Raw genomic sequence first — 20,471 nt, forward strand, 5'->3', positions numbered from 1 at the left:
AACAGAAAGGAAATGAAACAAAGTTTGTAAAGCACCAAAATTTTCTTAAAGCCATTTTTGCAAGAAATTAGAAAGTCTTCAGATTGCTAAATACAAGCAGTCATTAAGACAAAACGTGTTTTTATGAAGTAATTTTAATTTAAAGGTTAACGGTCAGCAACAATAGATTATCATTTAACATTTTTGAATTTCAAGATGTTACACCATTTGAATATTATATTGGCCATTTCCACTGGTTAGAAGGAGGTTCTTCAACTAGAGGCTCCCATGGTTTCCACTGTAACATTTTTCTTGACAGGGAAAGCTCATTTTCAGCCTATTAAGAAAGACCATAAACAAAGTAAATTAACAAAGGCTAGATTTAGATTAGGTATCAGGAAGAAATTCTTTACTCAGAGGGGTGAGGCACTGAACAGGTTGCCCAGAGAAGCTGTGGATGCCCCGTCCCTAGAGGTGTTCAAGGCCAGGCTGGTGTGTTGGAACTGGGCGGGCTTTAGGGTCCCTTCCAACCCAAACCCTTCTATTACTCTATGAAGTTTTTTAAATCTATACAGAATATTAAGTTACATTTATTTCAATTCATCATCTCAGTGATGCATTACTACCTATCACTATCTCAAATTTTAAAGGTGCTTTTATTTATTTATTTATAGGAACTGAGTAACTTTATTTTTTTTTTTAATGTATTGAGTCTCCTGAGGGATACTCAGCCTGTTCACCTACTCATTCCCAATGACTACTTCATGATAACTTCATCCCTGGTATTTTCCAGTCTATTAGAATTATCCCCTTGTATCAGTCAGCTCTCCTCTGTGTTTTTCACTGATTCAGACACTGTGAGAAGCAATCTAAGTGTGCATGATATATATGTAAACATAATACAGCAAATGAGTAATTGTGTTAATTTTTAAAATGGTCATCCCACCCACTATATGACAATTCATTTCCAGATTCTTTAAAATATATATATAAACCCATATATTTTTTTGTTGTTTGTTTTACAGTAAAGGGAAACACAGAAAAGTGTCAAGTTCTGAACAGAAGCTCAGTCAAAGGAACAGTCAAAACTACTATTCCAACTCGTACACAATTTTCAAATTTCCTGCTTTACCTGTAAAATGACTTCTTCTATTTGACCACTATTCAGTTTGTCCTGTAGCTTCTGCACATCAGTTTCCTGTGTATTCAGATATATATACATATTCAGTTTTATTGAAAAGTAGAAAGAACAGATACATCACAAAAGCACTAATTTAAACTGATTTGAACAGATACTCTACCCAACCTCAAAACTACCATCTAATTTGCTAGCTTCTGTCATATTACACTTTTTTTTTTTTATTGTAAACAAAAGATCAAGCTCTCAACAATAAATACTAAAATGCGATACTATTTAAGGACATCCAAAGGGCTGTAGTGGATCTTAGTTTTTGAGAATCATATGCAACCTCCCAACAGTCGTGTTACATACATGTTACCTGTATTGCATAGTTTCATATGCATATTTTAAAGTGCCAGAGGCAAAGGTTGTGCTAATATAACATATTGGTAAGAGGAAAGACATTTTTTGTGCAAATGCGTGAAAGCTACCACTGTTTTAAAGATCTTAAAAAAAATATTTTTCTTCTAATTTTCAGACAATATCAGAAAAATAAAATTAATTATTTTTTAACATACCATCAAAATACTCCAGCCAATAACAAAAATGGACCTCAAGACTTTTGAATTTTTTCTGAATCAATACACAAAAGTTACTTATACTCCTGGAAAACAGGCATTTTGAAAATCGTTTTCTCATCCTAAAAATGTTGTCACACATGACACTTTATGATACAGCACTGTACTTACTGTTTGTACCAAATTAAGCCGCTGATTTACAATCTGCTCAGTGTATTTCCTATATGCTGCATCTTTGGGAATGTTTTGCAGAACACCAAGGATTTTAGTGTACAGTATTCGCAGGCGCTGAAGTGATCAAAAGATACGGTTAAAATCTGCAACTCCAATTATCTAACTACTTAACCTATTAGCTAGCACTCTTTTGTGCTACAGATAGTTACAGTATTCAATCCAGAAATAAGATTAACAGAATAGCCAAATCTGAACTACAGAATTCTGTCTTGAATGGGATTGGGATTTATCAGGACCAAAAGTTACCACTTTTTGGTTAAAAATATATATATATATATATATATATATATATATATATATATATAAAAACCAAAGCTGCAACTTAAAGTACACTTGATGCAAAACTGAAACACCAGAAGCTGCAGTTCTAATGACCATAATTTTCACAAATCAGATATGCTTATGACCAAACCATTTGCTTCTGAAAAATTACCAGGGAAAGATATAAAGAAGCATACAACCTATCGCAGCATACCTTTTTTTTTTTTCACCTCTCCTTATGCTGGTGCAAAGTTTTGAGTCATATACAGATTAAACTAAAACCTGCAACTTCTGCTAGTGGATTTAAATGCAGCAATAAAGTATACATTAGGATGATGAAGAAATTAAGCTTTTGTTATGTTGACAGGGTAACCGTCTAACCTAAGGGGAACAGATGCACTGTAGGAACAATGTACAACAGAAGTGAAATAGCGTAGACATAAACACAAAGAAGAAAACACAGAAAATGACATAAAGATTGGCACAGTATGCATAATTTATCTAAAGCATTATTGATTTATTTGCTCTGAACCTTAAATCCCTGTAAGAAGCAGAATTGAGTGAGTCCACCCAGAAGGTGCCTGAGAAGGTTGTAGACTAAACTAGAATCATTTGCACAGAACAATATTGTTTATCACAGTGGTTCTTTATGACATTATTCCTAAATATTGGTGGCAAGCATTTTTTGAAACAGAATTGTTGCACAGCAAGAAATTTCAAAGCACAAAGAGATTTAAGAATTACTCGAATCCTTTCAAAGCTCATACCTCCTGATTAAGAAAACAAGATGCAACACACTTTCATTACTGACCCTGAGGAGGTAAAAAGAAAGCACCACGCTTCCAAGAACTGCTGAAGCATTCCAACCTCAACAGTGTCTTGCCCAGAAGGGCAACTGCATCAACAGAGGAGTGGCCAGCAGGTGGAGGGAGGTGATTGTCCTCCTCTGCTCTGCCCTTCTGAGGCCCCACTTGGAGTGCTGCATCCAGGCCTGGGGCCCCCAGCACAAGAAGGATGTGGGGCTGTTAAGAGCAGGTCCAGAGAAGGGCCACAAAGTTGATCAGAGGGCTCTCCTGTGAAGAAAGGCTGAAACAGCTGGGGCTTTTCAGCCTGGAGAAAATAAGGCAGCTCTGGGGAGACCTCACTGTGGTCTTTCAATACTTAAAGGGGGCTTACAAAGAAGACAAACAACTTTTTATTCAGGCAGATAGTGATATGGTAAGGTGGAATGATTATAAAATAAGAAAGGGAAGATTGAGATTAGATGTTAGGAGGAGATTCTTCTCTCAGAGGGTGGTGATTCACTGGAACAGGTTGCCCAGAGTTGTGGATAACCCATCCCTGGAAGTGTTAAAGGCCCTAGGTTGGATGAGGCCCCAGGCAACCTGATTTTGTGGATGCCATCCCTGCCCATGGCAGGGGGGTTGGAACTAGATGACCTTGAAGGTTGCTTCCAACCCATGCCATTCTGTGGTTTTCATACAGCTGTGCATGGACAGGTTGGATGGGGCCTTGGCCAACCTGGCCTTGTGGAGAGCTAATCCACTAGGCCCAACCTAAGCCATTTTATGATTTTATGATCATAGGCCCTGAGCCTGCTTTGCACCAAATGGTTAGGGTAAGGTTAGGGAATAGGGTAAGATTCCCCTACAGAATTAGAAGGCTTTTATAATACATTAAGTTGGCACTACTTTAAGGTATACAATGAACATATACGAATACACATATGAATGAACGTATATGAATACATAACAAAAAAGGCTTTGCTCTCACTGACAGTTTGCGTTACATACAGCCAAGCCAAAACATACCTCATGAGGATTTTCAGATACAGCCAATCCTACGAGCCCAGTGGTCTGCTCAGAGAACATAAAAGCATTTACTACACTAACGCAGCAACACCCGCGCTATTTATTTCGCTCTGTCCCCCTGTACACCTAGCTCAGCCCCTCCTGTGCCACTAACCTCTCTCTCCCACCAGATGCACCTCCTTCCACAGACCCACAGCGCCAAACCGAGCTGCCGGTGCCGTGCCCCCGCCTCACCTCTGCGCACCCAGGGCTCGGGCAGCGCCCCCAGGCCCGCACAGCGCGGCCGGGCCTGGCCCTGACGGGGTCCCCTCCCCGTCCCCGTCCCCACACCAGGCCCGCCGCCGGCCACCTCCGGGGAGGGGACCCCAGCCCCGCACTCCCCTCAGCGCCCTCCTCACCCCATCGCTGCCTCCCCGGGACCCCGCAGGGCAGAGCAGGGCAGGGCCGGGGGCCGGGACCCCCGCGGCGCCCCCTCACCTTCCTCAGTGCCCCCGCCATGGCGGCGCAGCCGGGCACCGCCGGGCGCATGCGCGGCGCCGAGGGCCTGAGGCGGACGCGTAGAGGACATAGAGAAGGGCGCCGGGCTGCGCATGCGCTGCAGCCGCCTGGAAGCCGCTCGGAGGGCGCGCGCAGTGCCAGGACCCGCGGTGTGGGCTCGCGCATGCGCCGTTGGGAGGCGGCGGGGCTGGGTGCTGCGGGTTGCGGTTCCGAGCCGGGTGCGTGAGGCGATCCCCGTTATAAACACAGGCACGGCCAAGGGCTGGGGAACGTGCCCGCTCGTAAATGCCAAATAAAAAGCTTGTGGAAGGTCCTTGGGCGTCGGTTGTGTTTTTGTACACGTAGAATGCGTCTGGCTACTTGGTTAGTGGCGGAGTATAACAAAACAGTTTTACATCTGGGGATAAGGTTCAGTTTGGAGATACGGCAGAAGTTTCTAAACAATTAAAAACAACCTTAAAATGGTATGCACGTCTGGGGTGATCAGGGGGGCCTCCCTGAGGTCGGTGACTGCCTGGTGAGCAGCCCCCAAGCTGGGTTACGGTTCTGGACTCCATTTCATAAGCAAAAGCGAGCACACGCCTCTCAGGAGTTCTGTCCATTAAATTGGTTTGTCTTGGAATGGTTTTACGAGTAACTAATTAGCTGCAGAATCCAAAATAAGATTCACTGTAGTAGATTATGACAAGCAGGCAATTACAGAGTTAATGTGTGCGAGAAAAGAAGTAAAATACTTACAGAAAACAGAAAGCTGTTAATTAAAAGACTGGCGATAGACTGGAAGAAATTAGCAATGAAGAAACTTTTACAATTATTGGTGGACATAAACATAACGTTAATTTGAAGATCCATTGTACTAAGAATTGTTTATGGCCTAGCTGCTAGTTTAAAGGGTGAGTTTTGCACAGTGAGTAAGATTTGATAATATTTTCATTCTGACTTTCTGTTGTATTTACTCCAGACAAATTTTTCTTCAGAATTCAATTGGCCCATGTATGAGTTTTGGTTTCCTAGAACTGGTAAGGAAAACCAACAAACTGAGCTTCAGAGTATCACGATTTTTGCTGAAATTCAGCCTTATAGTGAGACACGAGCTATATCAGTTGCGGTACCAAAGCAAGGTGATTAACATGGTTTCTATCTGAATGTGGTGTTTGTGCTTCTGCACTCTTTAGCTAAAAATTTTAGAGATTGCATCAGAGAGATTTGAGGTGTCTGAACGTGGCCTTTCCAAGGCATTGAGAATCTATCTCTTTCCTATCAAAAGGATTTTTAAACAGTCTTTTAAAAAGATCTTAATAAAGTAAGAGTCTTTTTTAGGGTACCATCCCTGTATTTTGCCTGTTGCTGTGGGGCTCCAACCAGATGATCTACCTCCTGATTACATCCTGACCGCAGCACAAATTGTTCTGCATTCTTTATCTGAGTTAGCTCGGCTGGCTTCATTCAAATACAAGTTCTTATTGTCTGTTTAAACAACCCAAGCATGTAGTGTCCTTGCCACATCCTAGAACAGAAAGTAAAAGCTAGTAGTTTTTACTAGTGTGTTGATAAATCAGTTTATGCAATTAATCTGGAAGTGATAGAGTATGCCACGTTGACAAACTCAGTTTCAATACGTACGTTGTTTTAAAACATTACAACTCTGAGGCCATAAATACCTTCAAAGTATCATTGGATAAATCTGTAAAACAACTACCTGGGCATGGGGGAACACTTGGCATTTCATTAGGAAATGCTATTAGGACTGTTATCCTGCACATTAATATACAGAATGCAGGCACCCTCAGAAGGCCTTGCTATAGCTGTGGCTTCCCTTCCTTCCCTTTTTTGTCTCACCAATGAATTTATCTCATTGTGAAGTCTTGCAAATTACCATATGATTTGATATCATGAGAAGAGTCTTATTTCATTTATTAGCCCTTTACCTCCATGGAATGTAACTGACTGATGGATACATACTACACCTTGTAACTATGTAAGATCAGAATCAGACATGTTTATGCAGCAATGCATAAAAAAATAAAATTTTATGTTAAAAAATAATTGAAAAGCAAAACAATAGCATGCTTATAATATGGATATGTGTTAGTTCTGATAGTGTCCTGATTACATAAAAGAAATGAAAGAACAAAAGGTAAGCAATTAAAATGTTTATGTTCTTTATGTATATTACAAATGTATATATTTTAAATATTTTTACTATAAATATATTTGTTTTTACCGGCTTTTAGCCAACGGTAGAACAGGATCTCAGCATGTCATTTCGTGTCTGATTCTGTTGAACTGAATGTGTTTTTTGCAGGCTCCCAAAACTTGTCTAAGTAGCAGTAGCAAAAGGAGTTGCAATTATTGGAGTTAGCAGTTATAGAAGTTGCAATTAATATTATTTATCATCATTAAGTTATTTTCTTGATCTTGTATGCAAAGATGAGATGCATGCAGTACCTTAGTTAAGTTTATAGTTATGCAGTTCTATAAACACAAGTGTGTCATAGGGCAATTGAGTTCTGACAGTTTATTCTAGCAAGAGTTAACAATGTAAAATTTCATTTTATCGGAACTGCTAAATCAAGCATATGTTGGAAGTTTATTGTTTTAATTTGTTGTGCTCCCTTTTTGTCGATTTGTTTTGGTAAAGATAGTAACTACTTTGGTTAAAACAAAAGCAAGCCAGAGGTGTTGCATCATTGATACATCTGTCTAGCTAGAGAAACAAAATCCAGCTTCTTCCACCCTCCTGTGATTTAACTTGCAGAGTACTGCTGTTCTTCATTGGTTATTCTACACTTATATCACTACTGTCAGTGGTGCTGTGTCTTTTTCTTCAATTTCAAGTTATTGGATCTGTAAAGCTTTGCATCATATCACCCTCAGAGATAGTGATTATCACTATAGATATATAGTATATATAGATATATGTCACTATATGTAGGTTATATATACATAACCTATCTAGATTACGTATCTATAGTGATTATCACCATCTATCTCTAGACAGAATCTACAAGTAATTAATGGCAAAACCTTCTGAGATCTCTGTTAATTTATGTTATGTTACCAGATTTTGTTAATGTAGTCCTTGAGACTAAGTTGGCAATTACCTTATTTTCTTAATGAGAGTTGTTGAACCAATGAGGGCACAGATAACCTTATTATTACCATCCAGACCCCATGGTACATTTAGTAAGATTTTAGAGAAGTCATGTGTAATACTTTCCTGTGGGTTGAGTCTGCTTGTGTTACAGTTGTACAAGGTCAGACCTTAATTTATCTAGCAACTGCGTATTTAATTTTAGAAATATCACAGGACACATCAGCTCTCAGGGCACTATTCCTGGCTGTTCAAAATGCAGGCCCCAGAGTAACAGTGGCAAGATAATGGGTTGAAAAGGTGAGAATATATGTTATGCTCGCCAATTAAACTAACAGTGAAGTAGTTTAAAACTGTAATATTTAATAGTCTGAGTCCAAACGTAGACTGCTATTAATTATTTTATTGCTATGAATAACGTCTTTGCATGCCTAAGGGTCTTCTATTAATAGAGGGCAAAGCTAGGATTGTCTAGTTTATTTTAAGGATAAGAAATGAGAATAAAATTAACACACCTAACATAAACTTTATACCCATGCATCTAAAATGATAAATGCTTGACACACTTCTTTCCAAGGAAAGACTCAATAACCATGAACTGCAAGTTCTTTTTTTTTTTTTTTCAGTAAAAACAATGACTTTAAGATAGCAAAACTTTTTTTCCCCCTTTCTTTCTTTCGTTCTTATAGGTGAAACAACAGTAAGTAATCTCTCTTTTTTTCAGTTAGAAAATGGGAAAAAAAAATAGTAGAAAACTACCAGACTACTCCAAATGTTGTTTAAGGAAGATATTCAATATAAAAAAACTTGTGTAGAAGGCATTTGCAGTTATTTCTAGAGATCTAGGGCCAAGGTCTGGTAACTGCAAAACCTCTGTAGTCGAATGGAAGAGAATTTTGGTGCTGAGCTGTGTAGCCTTTTCACTGCTGCGTCACGTAAGAGGGACGTTTCTGCTGCTGCTCAGTGTACCAGCCGTACTGTTTTACGCCACGGGGATCCGGTGGAACACCCACGCTTCTGTCGGACCTTGTCACCTTAGCACTGCGTATTACCAGCAGTGATATAGCAAAGCAGGCTCTCGAAGCATTTACAGACCTCGAGCAATGCGTTCAGCACTTGTGCTGCGGTGAGGCTTTTACCTTCTACTTACTCTACCACGTCAATCAGTTGCTACCTCACTAACTTTTCTCATTTTAGGATACATTTATTTATTTATTTATTTATTTATTTATTTATTTATTTTTGTTGAATAAGGTAGTTTGAAAACAGCACACACAGTGATTTTAAAACACTGCTTACCTAACACCATTCTGGTTAAACCTGTGTTTAGGTAGAGCTCTGTGTTGCCTGTGGCATTAGCAGTTCTGGGGACTACAGTGAAGCAGGAGTTAGCTGACCAAATGGGTATGGGAGCTGTACGACCAAAAACCAAACCAAACCAAACCAAAAAAAAACCCACAAGTTTATATGATGACTGATTTCTTCCACTAGGCTTTTGGAGATAAAGTGGGGGTAGACAGTCCATATATTTTTCCCCAAATAAAAGGATTATCTTGCTAAATGGCTATCCTGCAAGGTGTTCCGTACTCTTATTTTGGAATCAGTGAAGTATTAATTGATCAACTCCCAGGATTAAACCACTTGTGAACATCGTCATAAATATAACTATAATATACCAAAACAGCCTTTTTTCAGACAGCTTGTAATGTAAGAACCTAATCAAAACCCCTGTGTTAGTCTTCAGAGTCTTTCCATTCACATAAGGTGGCTCCAAGGCAGGTATAATGTCTTGGGCTGCAGTGTAGTAATGAGCATTCAGGCTGGATTCGCCTAAGGGCTGCAGCTTCAGTGGGGCTTGCAGGGAATGACGGTCCACCCACGTGGATCTGATGCAGTGACCATGATTTCTAAAAAAGATGCTTCATAAATGTCAGCAATGGCATGGAGTCTTCAAGTACAGAAGGGTTTCAAAACATGAGGCAAGGTGTGAAGGAAGGCAGGGTAGCTTCCATTTGCCTTTAAGCTGCTGTGCTGGCAACAGGAAATTATGAATGACACGCATTTCTCCTTAAAAAATGAACTTAACTAAATTAACTCTGTAGTCTCATTAGGAATACCTCCCAGTGAAATTATTCTAAATATTCTAAAATGCACTTTTATTTTAGGTGATGGTAGAAGAGATTGTATGTAAGTTTGCTGAGATACTTTAAAAAATACTAGTCTAAAAGAGACCCTGCTGCCTAACAGGTTTGTCAGTCTTCAGAACAGTGTACATTAGCAAATTTCAACATAAGTATGTAAGGGGTTACATGATGGAAGCTTTAACATGCCATAAAAGTTAGAAAAGTGCTTGTGAAGATGCGAAGATGAATTCATGAAAGAACCTTGACTCAGAATTCCCTGCCTGTCAGCAAAGTGCATTGCCAACAAGAGATGAGGAATGGGGCTCAGCTTGTGGCCTTATCGGTGATAATAAATAAATAAATAAATAAAAGCTCCGATTAATAAGAAGCTCGTGGCAGCATTTAGAAAAGGTATGGTCAGCAGCTTGGTTTTCTGTAGCCTTTTGAAGTTTCTGTGCTTTGTATTACACCTTGGTATGTTGACATGCTGAAAGAGATGTGAATCTGTATTACTTGGGAATCTGAATCCAAGCGACATTCAACTGCCTAGTCATTCTGACTCAAAGCCCTTACTGATTCAAATTTGTTTTGCAAGCTTTATGCTAAGCAATGAAGCGTTTGTGGATGGAATAGTGATGCTGACTATGGTACTTTGATTCACTTACTAATTGCTGGATCAATGCAGAAATTTCTCTAAGAAGAAACCTGGTTTGCACTTTCTCTTGAAGATCATTTGGCAGAAAATGGCTTCCAAATAATTTCTATAACATTCCCTCTATGGTTGCCAAATGACTAGGACAGCCTGCAGTAACTACCCTGTGAAACATACAACATACACTTAGTCTAATTATTTAATATTATAGAATCATTTAGGCTGGAAAAGACCTTCAGGACCATCTAGTCCAACAGTCAACATGATCTACTGATTGCCGTCAGTAAACCATATCCCTTAGTACCATGTCCACATGTCTCTTAAATGCCTCCAGGGATGGGCACTCCAGCACTTCCCTGGGCAATATTTGTACAACAATTTGATGGCAGGTGTTCTAGTATTGCATAAACTCAGAGAATAGCAGTTTACAATTAAAAAAAATAATAATAATTCAACATCTGGTGTGTGCAGTTTGATTAAAGCTCAAACGTGTTAAGCTATGCAAATCAGAGAAGCTCGAGTAAAACCTTAAGTCTGCCTGTAAAAAGTTGGGTAGCTATCGTTATGCAAATAGTAACTTAAGTTTCTGATCTTACATATGTTTTATGATATATAAATGCCATATTTTATGCTTCAGGAACCTTCAGCAAGATGGTGTAAAGAGCAACATTCCTTCCAGTTGTAGTTAAAATTTACTAGCAAGGCATTTGGTTGATGTGGTATCACTAGCAGAAGGCATGCTGAACATAAGCCACAGTTACTGTTGATGATATAAGCAGACTGAATTAAACTGGTAACTGTAGTTAAAAGATCTGACATGTTCTGTTACTAATCCACTGGGTTTTCCAACTACTCTCACACCTTGAAAATAACTGGCACAACTTGAACATCAGCCTAGCTCATGTACCGAATTCTTGTCCATTAAACTTCAGGGCTGCAGAACCAGTGCAGAGACTCAAAGCCCTCGGTCTGCTTTTATAGCCCCCATGCCTTGGCAGTGTAAAATCAAAGCAAGATTTGGAAGCTGGTTCATTTTTTTGTTGTTGTTTGTTTTGTAACTATATTAATGGGTGGCATTAAAAGTGATAATTAATGACATAAGACCATTGTCATTTTGTATTGTAAGACTACCTGTCTGTCCAGTCCAGAATCCTATACATTATTATATTAATGTAAATAGGTTTTGCATTTGGTATCCTCTCTTAAAATCCCTTATTTTTTAATTGAGGAAACATCCCCATCCATGCTCGATTCTGCTCCAGGAGAGGACCGGTGAATACAGATTACAGCTGAAAACTTGTCTAGTAAAGTTCATTTGAATTCAGAACTGGATGACGTGTCACCTCCTAAACTTTAGTGACATGCCATGGGCTTTCTCACTCTGAAATCCTGCAGTTGGTAGATCGGTCTTGGATATGCTGCTGGTGCTACCCTGGGTGAGAAAGGCAGGAAAAAATGTTCTTTCCCCATGCAAGAGTCGAGTTCATAACTTTGCTGAGTGCGGTGTGTGATCACCCTTGGAACTGGTCATATGTTTCATTTGGAATTGCAAACCCTCTCTGTAAATGATTCTCAAATGGTTTGAGTGTCTTCCTTTTTTGTTTCTGGAATTTTAAAATGTGTATATATTTATGCTTTGCTCATGAATTCCTTGCAAATGCCTGGTTTTGGTTAGGAATCATTCTGAGAAGATCAATTTGCTTACTGTTTGTTATTCATGCATGTATGGAAATCATATATTCACTGATTTGGTGACTGCAGCTTTCTAAAGAGGAAAAGTCTATTTTATGGTTCACAAATTGTCCAGTATTTGTAGATAAGAAATGTAGCGTGTGAACAGCAAAAAAAGGTTTTCTAATTGGAATATCCGGTGCTTCCAGGGTTGTTTTCTGTCATTTTAAAATAGGAATAAACTCACCAAAACATTATTAAATTAAAATAAGTTGATGGAAACACTTGATTTTATTATTAAAAAAAGTGTATTTCAAATAGCTCACCTTAAAAAATGGCGGATGAAAGCGAAGATTTGGCTGAAGATCTGCTCACCGAATATGCCATACAGCTTAGCATTCAAGAATCAAACGCAGCCAAGCCACCAGTGTCTTCCAATTACAATGACAGGTACCGTAAATTCAGTACGTGCGTGAGAGGTTATGCCATATATTTAGAGTGTTTAGAGATACTGATTTTTAGTGCTTTATACCATCCTTAAAACAGTTCTTGGTTTGGCCATTATGCATCATTCTCTGAGAAGTAATGCCTGAAAAGAGTAAGCAAAATAGAAATGTAGATTTTGTTGTTTTCGTATTCTTTCCTAAACCATTTCTAAAATGTTAGACTTTAAAGAATAAATTTTAATTTGTTAGTAATCTGTTTGGTACTTGTAACAGTGTTCCAGCCTTCCCCAGTGCACTTGTATACGTATGTGTGGAAGAAAAATCCAAACCAGAAAAACAAAAACCCTGCAGGAACGTTCAGCAAGGGTTCACAGGTGACATTGATGTTATAGTTAAGATTGGTTCCTTCAGTTATGAAACGTAGGCTTCAGCTGAGCTACGTGGGGTGATGGAAGTCGTCTCTGTGGTGTTACGCAGGGCTCTGTGCTGGGCAGGCAACACTAAAAGGCAGAGCTCTGCTCTGAGCTGCCTTCTGGAGTTGCAGAGGATTTAGGGAAATGAGATTCACTTGGCTAAACTAATATTTCCCGTAGCTTTTTAGGCCATTTACATTCTTATGAAAAGGGTATACAAGAAAGGAAACAAAACTTTGTCTTAGTAGGGAGGTTCTTCAGCAATAATCCTATAAATATATTTTGTAGGTTGGTCAGTCTCAAAAGTGAAAGGGAAGTGTAGAACCATAAGTCTTGGAGGCCTGTTAGCATGTCTTAGTTTCCCGTGGGATCTCATGAGAGTCTGGGTTCTCATCAGGGGCTCCTGTTGTGAGTCTGGAATCTCCCTTTTCAATGAGGGTTCTTGGTGTATTTAATGGGAATTCTCTTCTTTGGCTACTCCTCCTTTTTTTTTTTTTATATTTATTTTTTTTAAATCTAATGTATTTTTTAAGATGCTTGTATCACCAAAATCTCTCAACGCACGAGCAGACACCAGCATTCAACTTCCATCTCACAGAGGTTTCTCTGTGAGATGGAAGTTAAATGCTGGTGCTGGTAAATGATACTGAAAAAAATATCAACTATACTTTTTCAGGGACAGTGGTACCATCGACATCATCAAACTGTCCATTTTATGAACACTGCCATTCTGACGCTGTCATGTTCTCATTTGCTGTCTAAAGTCCGTGAATCTGAAGGGCTCCTTGCTGTACTGTGTGCACTCTGTAGTCCACAACCAGAATTCTTTTCTGAATTAGGAGGTTTGTCAGAGCACTTCACAGCTCCTTCTGGAAATTGCCATGCCTGGAGATGAGAGGGAAAAGGAGGGGAAGGGACACCAGGCGTGTGCTCTGGGGGTTCATCAGGAGGTCAGCCTGCAGCAGGAATTGCACCAATGTCGAGAACCTGGGCTACTCCGAAGCTCTATGCGTCAGGTCTAACTTAGGAGGTCACAAGGCTAATCAGGACTGTAGCCGATACGTTTCATGGGAAAGTTAGATCAGATGAGAACCTAATATAAAATACTGAATAAATAATATAATGCATCTACCATTTGTTTATATTTTCTGCTTTTTTTTTTTTTTTTTTGGATAGTTTTGTACCACCTAGTGAGGAAAATAGGAAAATTGTAGCAGCCATAAAGCAAGGTAAAAACCCTAATATAAAACAGTCTATTTGCAAAACTGAGCTTCCCATATATTATTTTTTTCAAATACATCTCATTTTATCCACTGGATTTCTAAAGGTCAAGTATTTGGGCTCCAAGACCTTGTGAAACAGAAATATGCTTTGGATGAAGCTGATGAAAGAGGCTGGTTTCCACTGCATGAGGCTGCAGCTCAGCCAATTCAACAAATACTTGAAATCATTTTAGATGGTGAGTAAGGTAAAAATATTCCACAAGATAGGGGAAGCAGCAAAGAAACAACGAACAAAAAAACAGACGTGCACAGAAACAGGCTGGAATTGATTACTAAAAAAAATATGAAGAAATCCTTCACGGAGCGTCTTACATATGTTAAGTATTAGGCAAATTTTCTTTTGGGAGATGTTGCATCAGTTTATACCAGTAAAGAATTTGGAGTGGTTTTAATACTTTTTTTCAGAAGCCCTACAGTGCAAAAATGAACGTACATGTGCATGTTAGCAATATTTGTCCATTAATGTAATTTTATGTTTTACTGTCATCTAGCATCTTATAAAGCAATGTGGGAATACAAAACGTGCGATGGAGAAACACCACTAACTTTGGCAGCAAAAGCTGGCTTTGTGGAAAACGTACGAGCATTGCTGGAGAAAGGTGTTTGGCCCAATACAAAAAATGACAAAGGAGAAACTCCACTTCTTATTGGTAATTGCCTCCTCAATAGCCTCCTCAATAGCCATTCACAAAAGCTAAATTTGCTAATCCTCTGATGCTGATCTTTCTCAGCTGTCCTGCCAGTGAGTCAAGAGATCTGTTATTCTAAAGGATAGTTCAGAAGTGAAACTAGACTTCTACTCTGGATCATTATTTTATATGTAAATGATTTGCGGGTGTAAATATCTGGACATTTCAAACTCAGATTCTCAAAAGGTCAGAACATAGTCTTAAATATGGCAGATGTCAATTGTGCTTTGGCTAATAACAGCCACTGAGTACACATTAAGATTAGAGTTACCAGATGACTAAATCATAATTTTGAGGGATTTTGGAAAGATATTGTAATGCTTTATTTTATTATTGATTTTATCATTTTTATTGTAATGCTTGCACCAACTTTAAAAGTAAGACCTATTGCCTAATATTATGTTATTTTTATTGTTGCTTTTCCTTGCAATTGAACTGATGCTGCTTTTGCCCTCAAAACTGATGTATTTTACAGATCATGGTGGTTTGCCTTGATTTCCCAGGAAGCTCACATCATCATTTATTTACCAATATATGAACTAGATACCCAGATTTCTAGCACTAGAAATCTTTTGATTTTCCTCATATCAGTACAGAATAAAAAGCTTCTCTAAACTTACTAGATACCTTTAAATTTCAGGTCAACATACCTGAAAATACAATTGTATGATTTTCTTCCCTTTTTAATATCTTCAAGCTGTAAAAAGGGGCTCTTTTGAAATGGCATCCACTCTGATAAAACACAGCTGTAGCATCCATCAGCCGTGCGTAAAACGTTGGTCAGCAATGCATGAAGCTGCAAAGCAGGGACGCAAAGATATTGTTTCTCTTCTTCTGAAAAATGGTGGAAATGTGAACCTTAAGGATGGATATGGAGTAACACCATTAGGTGTTGCTGCTGAACACGGTCACTGTGATGTGCTGGAACATCTTATTCATAAAGGTATGTAGTCGGATAAAAAGGAAATACACCTCTGGACTGGCATATGTCTTGTCTAGTTGCTGAGGGGTTTTAGGGTGATGATGGAAAAGGAGAGAAAGAATACTGATGAATGAGAAGATTTGGTTTCTTGGAAGGAAAAGAAGCATCTATGAGTATTCCTACACTTCCATAATCCACATGAGGTGAGTGACAGTGTTGACACCAATCCATTTCAGTCAAAGAGGGACTCGATTGTACTGCTATACGTGTCCTTTCCCTCCCTTACTTCTGTGTTCTTTCCTTCCCTTCCTCTGCTTCCTTTCTTTCAACAGTGAATATAATTATGTTGGTATTAAATAATGCATTAAATATATTTCAAAATACAATAACATTTTGAAAATCCTCAATTATAACACTTAAGATCAAATCAAATCCCACTCAAGTAAGTGTTTTCCTACACTAGAACTTGCATCTGTACAAGATTTTTTTTTTGCCTTTGAGGACTAAATTTTCCACATTTCTTAATTCCATAACATTTTAATTTAAATACATCTAAAAATGAGGAGGAAAGTACTCTGGGCTTGGTATTATGATGATCTGCAAATCAATTTGGATATAATTCTTGGCTGTCTATTCTTCAAGGTGGAGACGTCGAGGCCTTAGCAGATGATGGTGCATCAATACTGTTTGAAGCAGCCGGAGGAGGTAATCCAGACTGCATTGCACTTCTTTTGGAATATGGAGGAAGTGGCAATGTGCCTAATAAGGCAGGACTGCTTCCCATACACAAAGCAGCTTATGAGGGCCATTACCTGTGAGTATGAGTTTGGACTTCATGTGTTCTTTAAGATACAGCGTGGCTCAAGGTCATATTTGAAGAACATGATGTTAAACATGCAAATGTAGAGATCATTTATATTTCAGAAATGCCAGTGTTTTGTCAACTTGAATCAACTTGTGTTATTTTAGAATACAGAAAGCAAAATGCAAAGTCTACTGCTTTAAAACTAAGTGAAAAGCACTGAAATGACTTAAACACGAGGTCCCATTTGACACTGCTCAAAACAGGTGATTTGTGTTAGGATCTTCTTGCGTAAAGAATCTACATGTAGGTTAGCATATAATTTGGTGATGGTCATTTTCTTCATGCAGGGGAATGATGCCTTACTAATTTTCTTCACTGTTTTTTAGGGTCCTGAAGTATCTCATTCCAGTCACATCCCAAAATGCAATCCAGAAAAGTGGGTTAAGCCCTGTTCACTCAGCTGCAGATGGTCAGAATTCACAGTGTCTAGAGCTCCTCATTGAAAGTGGTTTTGATGTCAATACTCTCTTGGCTGAGCACATTTCAAATAGTTACGATGATGAAAGGAAAACTGCACTTTATTTTGCTGTTTCAAACAATGACATTCTTTGCACCGAAATTTTACTGAAAGCTGGTGCAAATCCAAACAAGGATCCTTTAAACTGTCTTCTTGTGGCAGTGAGAGCTGGTAATCATGAAATAGTAAGGCTGCTCCTGTCTTATGGAGCAAACGTCAATTGCTACTTTATGCTGGTTAATGATACACATTTCCCCAGTGCCATTCAGTATGCCTTGAACGATGAAGTGATGCTGAGGCTGTTGCTGAATCATGGATATAATGTGGAGATGTGTTTTGACTGTATGCATCAAGATATCTTTGGAAATTCTTTTGTGTGGTCAACTCCAGAGGAAGAGATTCTCCCAGGATGGACTTCTTCTGTAATAAAGGATAATCCAGTAAATACATACCTCCCTTCTCTTCTCTTTCCTATTTCCATTAGTCAGCTTTAAAAATTCCAGATTATTGTACAGAGTTAGCTTTAACCTATTCACAAAATCCTTCTTTGAAACACACTAAAAAATATTTTTTGACTTTGAGAGAAAATTATCTATGTAGAGTGGTTTTGTTTTGGTGCCTGTATATTAAAGATTTAGGAAGGAAGTTTAAAGAAGCTGAAAAGCAGGATATTAGTATTTCTGGTCCTGTCCAAACCAATGGAAAGGATGCATTTCCAAAAAGAAATCACAGCTGAACAAAGCAATGCTGGAAATTATAGCAATGTTATAATGGTTACTGGCCTTTGAGCCTGTCCAGAAGAATTAAGGGATCACAAAGGTTAAGCATGGAAGCAAATGGCTTTTAAAGTAACTTACATAGACATCAGTTTAGGGCTGTTAAAGGTAATTCCTAATTTGTTTAAATTATCTTGTGTAATTGCTTTATTTGTGTTACTTTGGCATTCCTCTGCACACATTTTGAAGCTGTTCCTTGATGTGTTTTTCCTTCCAGTTCTGTGACTTTATTGCTGTTCCTTGGTTGAAACACTTAGCGGGCAAAGTTGTTCGTGTTTTTATAGATTACATGGATTATGTCCCTCTGTGCACAAAAATTAAGTTTGTCCTAGAAACACAGAAGGAATGGCCAGAGATTCGTCAAATATTGGGTAAATATCTAAGTTCTAGTTAATGGTGTTATGATTTATTACAGGAAACTTTAATTCCCCATGTCAGGTCATATTAGTCCAAAATATGCAATCTAGCTGTGTACTAGCTAAGAACCAGGTTGTGTCTGTCATCCATTCCTCAGATTGAGAAAGATCTTTACTTACTGCTACTGGTCCCAAGTTAGTTAATTGGACTGGATTATGACAAGTGTGCACCTGGTGAGAATGAGTCTCATAAGGAATGTCATTGTCATGTGGGAAGCCTCCTCAGTTAAGCAGGACCATTGAGGTACTTCTCAAACTCCGTATTAAGCCTTGTAACAGCAGTCATTGCACAGCTATGGGACTCGCCATTTTTTATTGAGGAGTATTGCTCACACTTCATCCTTCTTTTTGCTCCCTTGATCTCTCAAGTCTGTTAGTCATTCAAGGATTATCATAAAAGCATGGTTTAGATCCTATTATGTTCAAAGTGAGAGGTGATGACAGTGAGTGTATCATCACAATAGTACATCACGTCACCATCAATTCCTGTTTTATATGATATACATCTAGACTTGCCATTATTAATACTGCAGTTGAATAATATTTCTCTGTACACTTTTACTTTTGAAGTTCTACAAGTTAGCTTAGACCTTCTACCACCGGTTGCAGCAAAGACCTTTAAAAAAAAAAAAAAAGACTTGGGAAATATATGAAAAGTTCTCTTTGCAGGAGATAATTTTATTAAACTATTACTTTTTTTTTTTTTTTAGTAGAATTTGATTTAACATCAGAGAATGTAGAGAAAAGAAAGATCATTTATTAGGTACCATTGATTTTGTTAAATAATGTCTAGGTGTTCCGATGGATGTTTTGGAGACACAGCACAGTATGAATATTTCTAAAAGGCAGACATGCAGTGTTAGGCAAATATCTAAAAGAAGAAGTTTTTTTAATATCAACAGAGTGTGACATCACAATTTTGAAGTAAAATGAATGGTATTTTATTCAGAAGTGGCAAGATAATAATAATACCCCAAGCCAATAGATTTTGTTATTGATTTTATTACAGCAAGTTTTGAGATTGTGAACTGTCTTACAGTCAGTGTTAATGACATTATTTTTCCACTATTTCTCTCTCGCTATTATTTTTAGATAATCCTCGCCCACTGAAACATCTTTGTCGCCTGAAAATACGTAAACTCATGGGGTTGAGGAGGCTCCAGAAACTGTCATCTATGAAGAAGTTTCCACTTCCACCGGTTCTCAAGAACTATATCCTATATAAAGAATATGATCTGTATGGAAAAGAGATACATTTAGAGTAGTTTTTAAAAATAACTGTGCACAAGCTGTAATTAGACTCATTTTCTTTCTTTCCTTCTTTCTTTCTTTCTTTCTTTCTTTCTTTCTTTCTTTCTTTCTTTCTTTCTTTCTTTCTTTCTTTCTTTCTCTTTCTTTCTTTCTTTCTTTCTTTCTTTCTTTCTTTCTTTCTTTCTTTCTTTCTTTCTTTCTTTCTTTCTTTCTTCCTTCCTTCCTTCCTTCCTTCCTTCTTTCCTTCCTTCCTTCCTTCCTTCCTTCCTTCCTTCCTTCCTTCCTTCCTTCCTTCCTTCCTTCCTTCCTTCCTTCCTTCCTTTCTTTTTCCTTCCTTCCTTCCTTCCTTCCTTCCTTCCTTCCTTCCTTCCTTCCTTCCTTCCTTCCTTCCTTCCTTCCTTCCTTCCTTCCTTCCTTCCTTCCTTCCTTCCTTCCTTCCTTCCTTCCTTCCTTCCTTCCTTCCTTCCTTCCTTCCTTCCTTCTTTTTACTAGCTGAAGCACTGCTTGTTGTTTTATATACACTCACAACATTCTGATATTTGTTGTAAATAGATCTTTTATGGGAACAATTTTTTCTTCAAAACTGAAATGTTAAAGCTCATGTTTTAACACAACATTGTACTATCTGAATCTAGTCTAAAATCAGAATAAGGACATTATAATAATTATGTAGAAAATTACACTCTAAATGGGAATTCAGATGAAGAAAGGACAAAAGAATTTTCCTGATGGACTTTGTAATGATGATAAATACAATTGCTGCGCTCCTATTGTGGCATGAGTTTATCTGGAAAAGAGATTAAATGTCTAATTTAACCTGTCTAGGAAAATTAAACCTCTAAATGCAAGTCTTTGTCATGTAATTGGCATGAAGTGTAACACATTTTATATTTGAAAAATAATGTTTCTATTATAAAATTCTCCAAACACTT

The 20,471-nt window shown here is 38.2% G+C and overlaps 2 protein-coding genes across 5 annotated transcripts; one reads left to right on the forward strand and one right to left on the reverse strand.

The window, feature by feature from the left end:
• Positions 1-116: 116 nt before the first annotated feature.
• Positions 117-4,577, reverse strand: NDUFA5 (NADH:ubiquinone oxidoreductase subunit A5). The gene is made up of 5 exons (XM_068669608.1): positions 4,461-4,577; positions 3,984-4,028; positions 1,849-1,965; positions 1,112-1,177; positions 117-316 (listed from the first exon to the last, which is right to left on the reverse strand). Exons 1-5 carry the CDS (start codon positions 4,509-4,511, stop codon positions 215-217), a joined length of 381 nt encoding a protein of 126 aa, XP_068525709.1. The 5' UTR covers positions 4,512-4,577; the 3' UTR covers positions 117-214.
• Positions 4,578-6,417: 1,840 nt separating this feature from the next.
• On the forward strand, positions 6,418-19,661 carry ASB15 (ankyrin repeat and SOCS box containing 15). 4 transcript variants are annotated; one of them, XM_068669609.1, is made up of 11 exons: positions 6,420-6,618; positions 7,781-7,875; positions 12,343-12,471; positions 14,057-14,109; positions 14,208-14,339; positions 14,655-14,813; positions 15,550-15,795; positions 16,417-16,588; positions 16,966-17,536; positions 18,090-18,243; positions 19,381-19,659. In XM_068669609.1, the coding sequence occupies exons 3-11, from the start codon at positions 12,356-12,358 to the stop codon at positions 19,551-19,553; spliced, it is 1,776 nt and encodes a 591-aa protein (XP_068525710.1). In that variant the 5' UTR covers positions 6,420-6,618; positions 7,781-7,875; positions 12,343-12,355; the 3' UTR covers positions 19,554-19,659. The 4 variants fall into 4 exon arrangements, with proteins under 4 accessions (XP_068525712.1, XP_068525710.1, XP_068525711.1 ...); XM_068669611.1 differs by lacking the exons at positions 7,781-7,875; positions 14,057-14,109 and having other exon boundaries at positions 6,418-6,618; positions 19,381-19,661; XM_068669610.1 differs by lacking the exons at positions 6,420-6,618; positions 14,057-14,109 and having other exon boundaries at positions 19,381-19,660.
• The last annotated feature ends 810 nt before the right edge of the window (positions 19,662-20,471 follow it).

Source organism: Anas acuta, chromosome 1, assembly GCF_963932015.1.
Source record: "Anas acuta chromosome 1, bAnaAcu1.1, whole genome shotgun sequence".
In the NCBI taxonomy this organism is placed as follows: domain Eukaryota; kingdom Metazoa; phylum Chordata; class Aves; order Anseriformes; family Anatidae; genus Anas; species Anas acuta.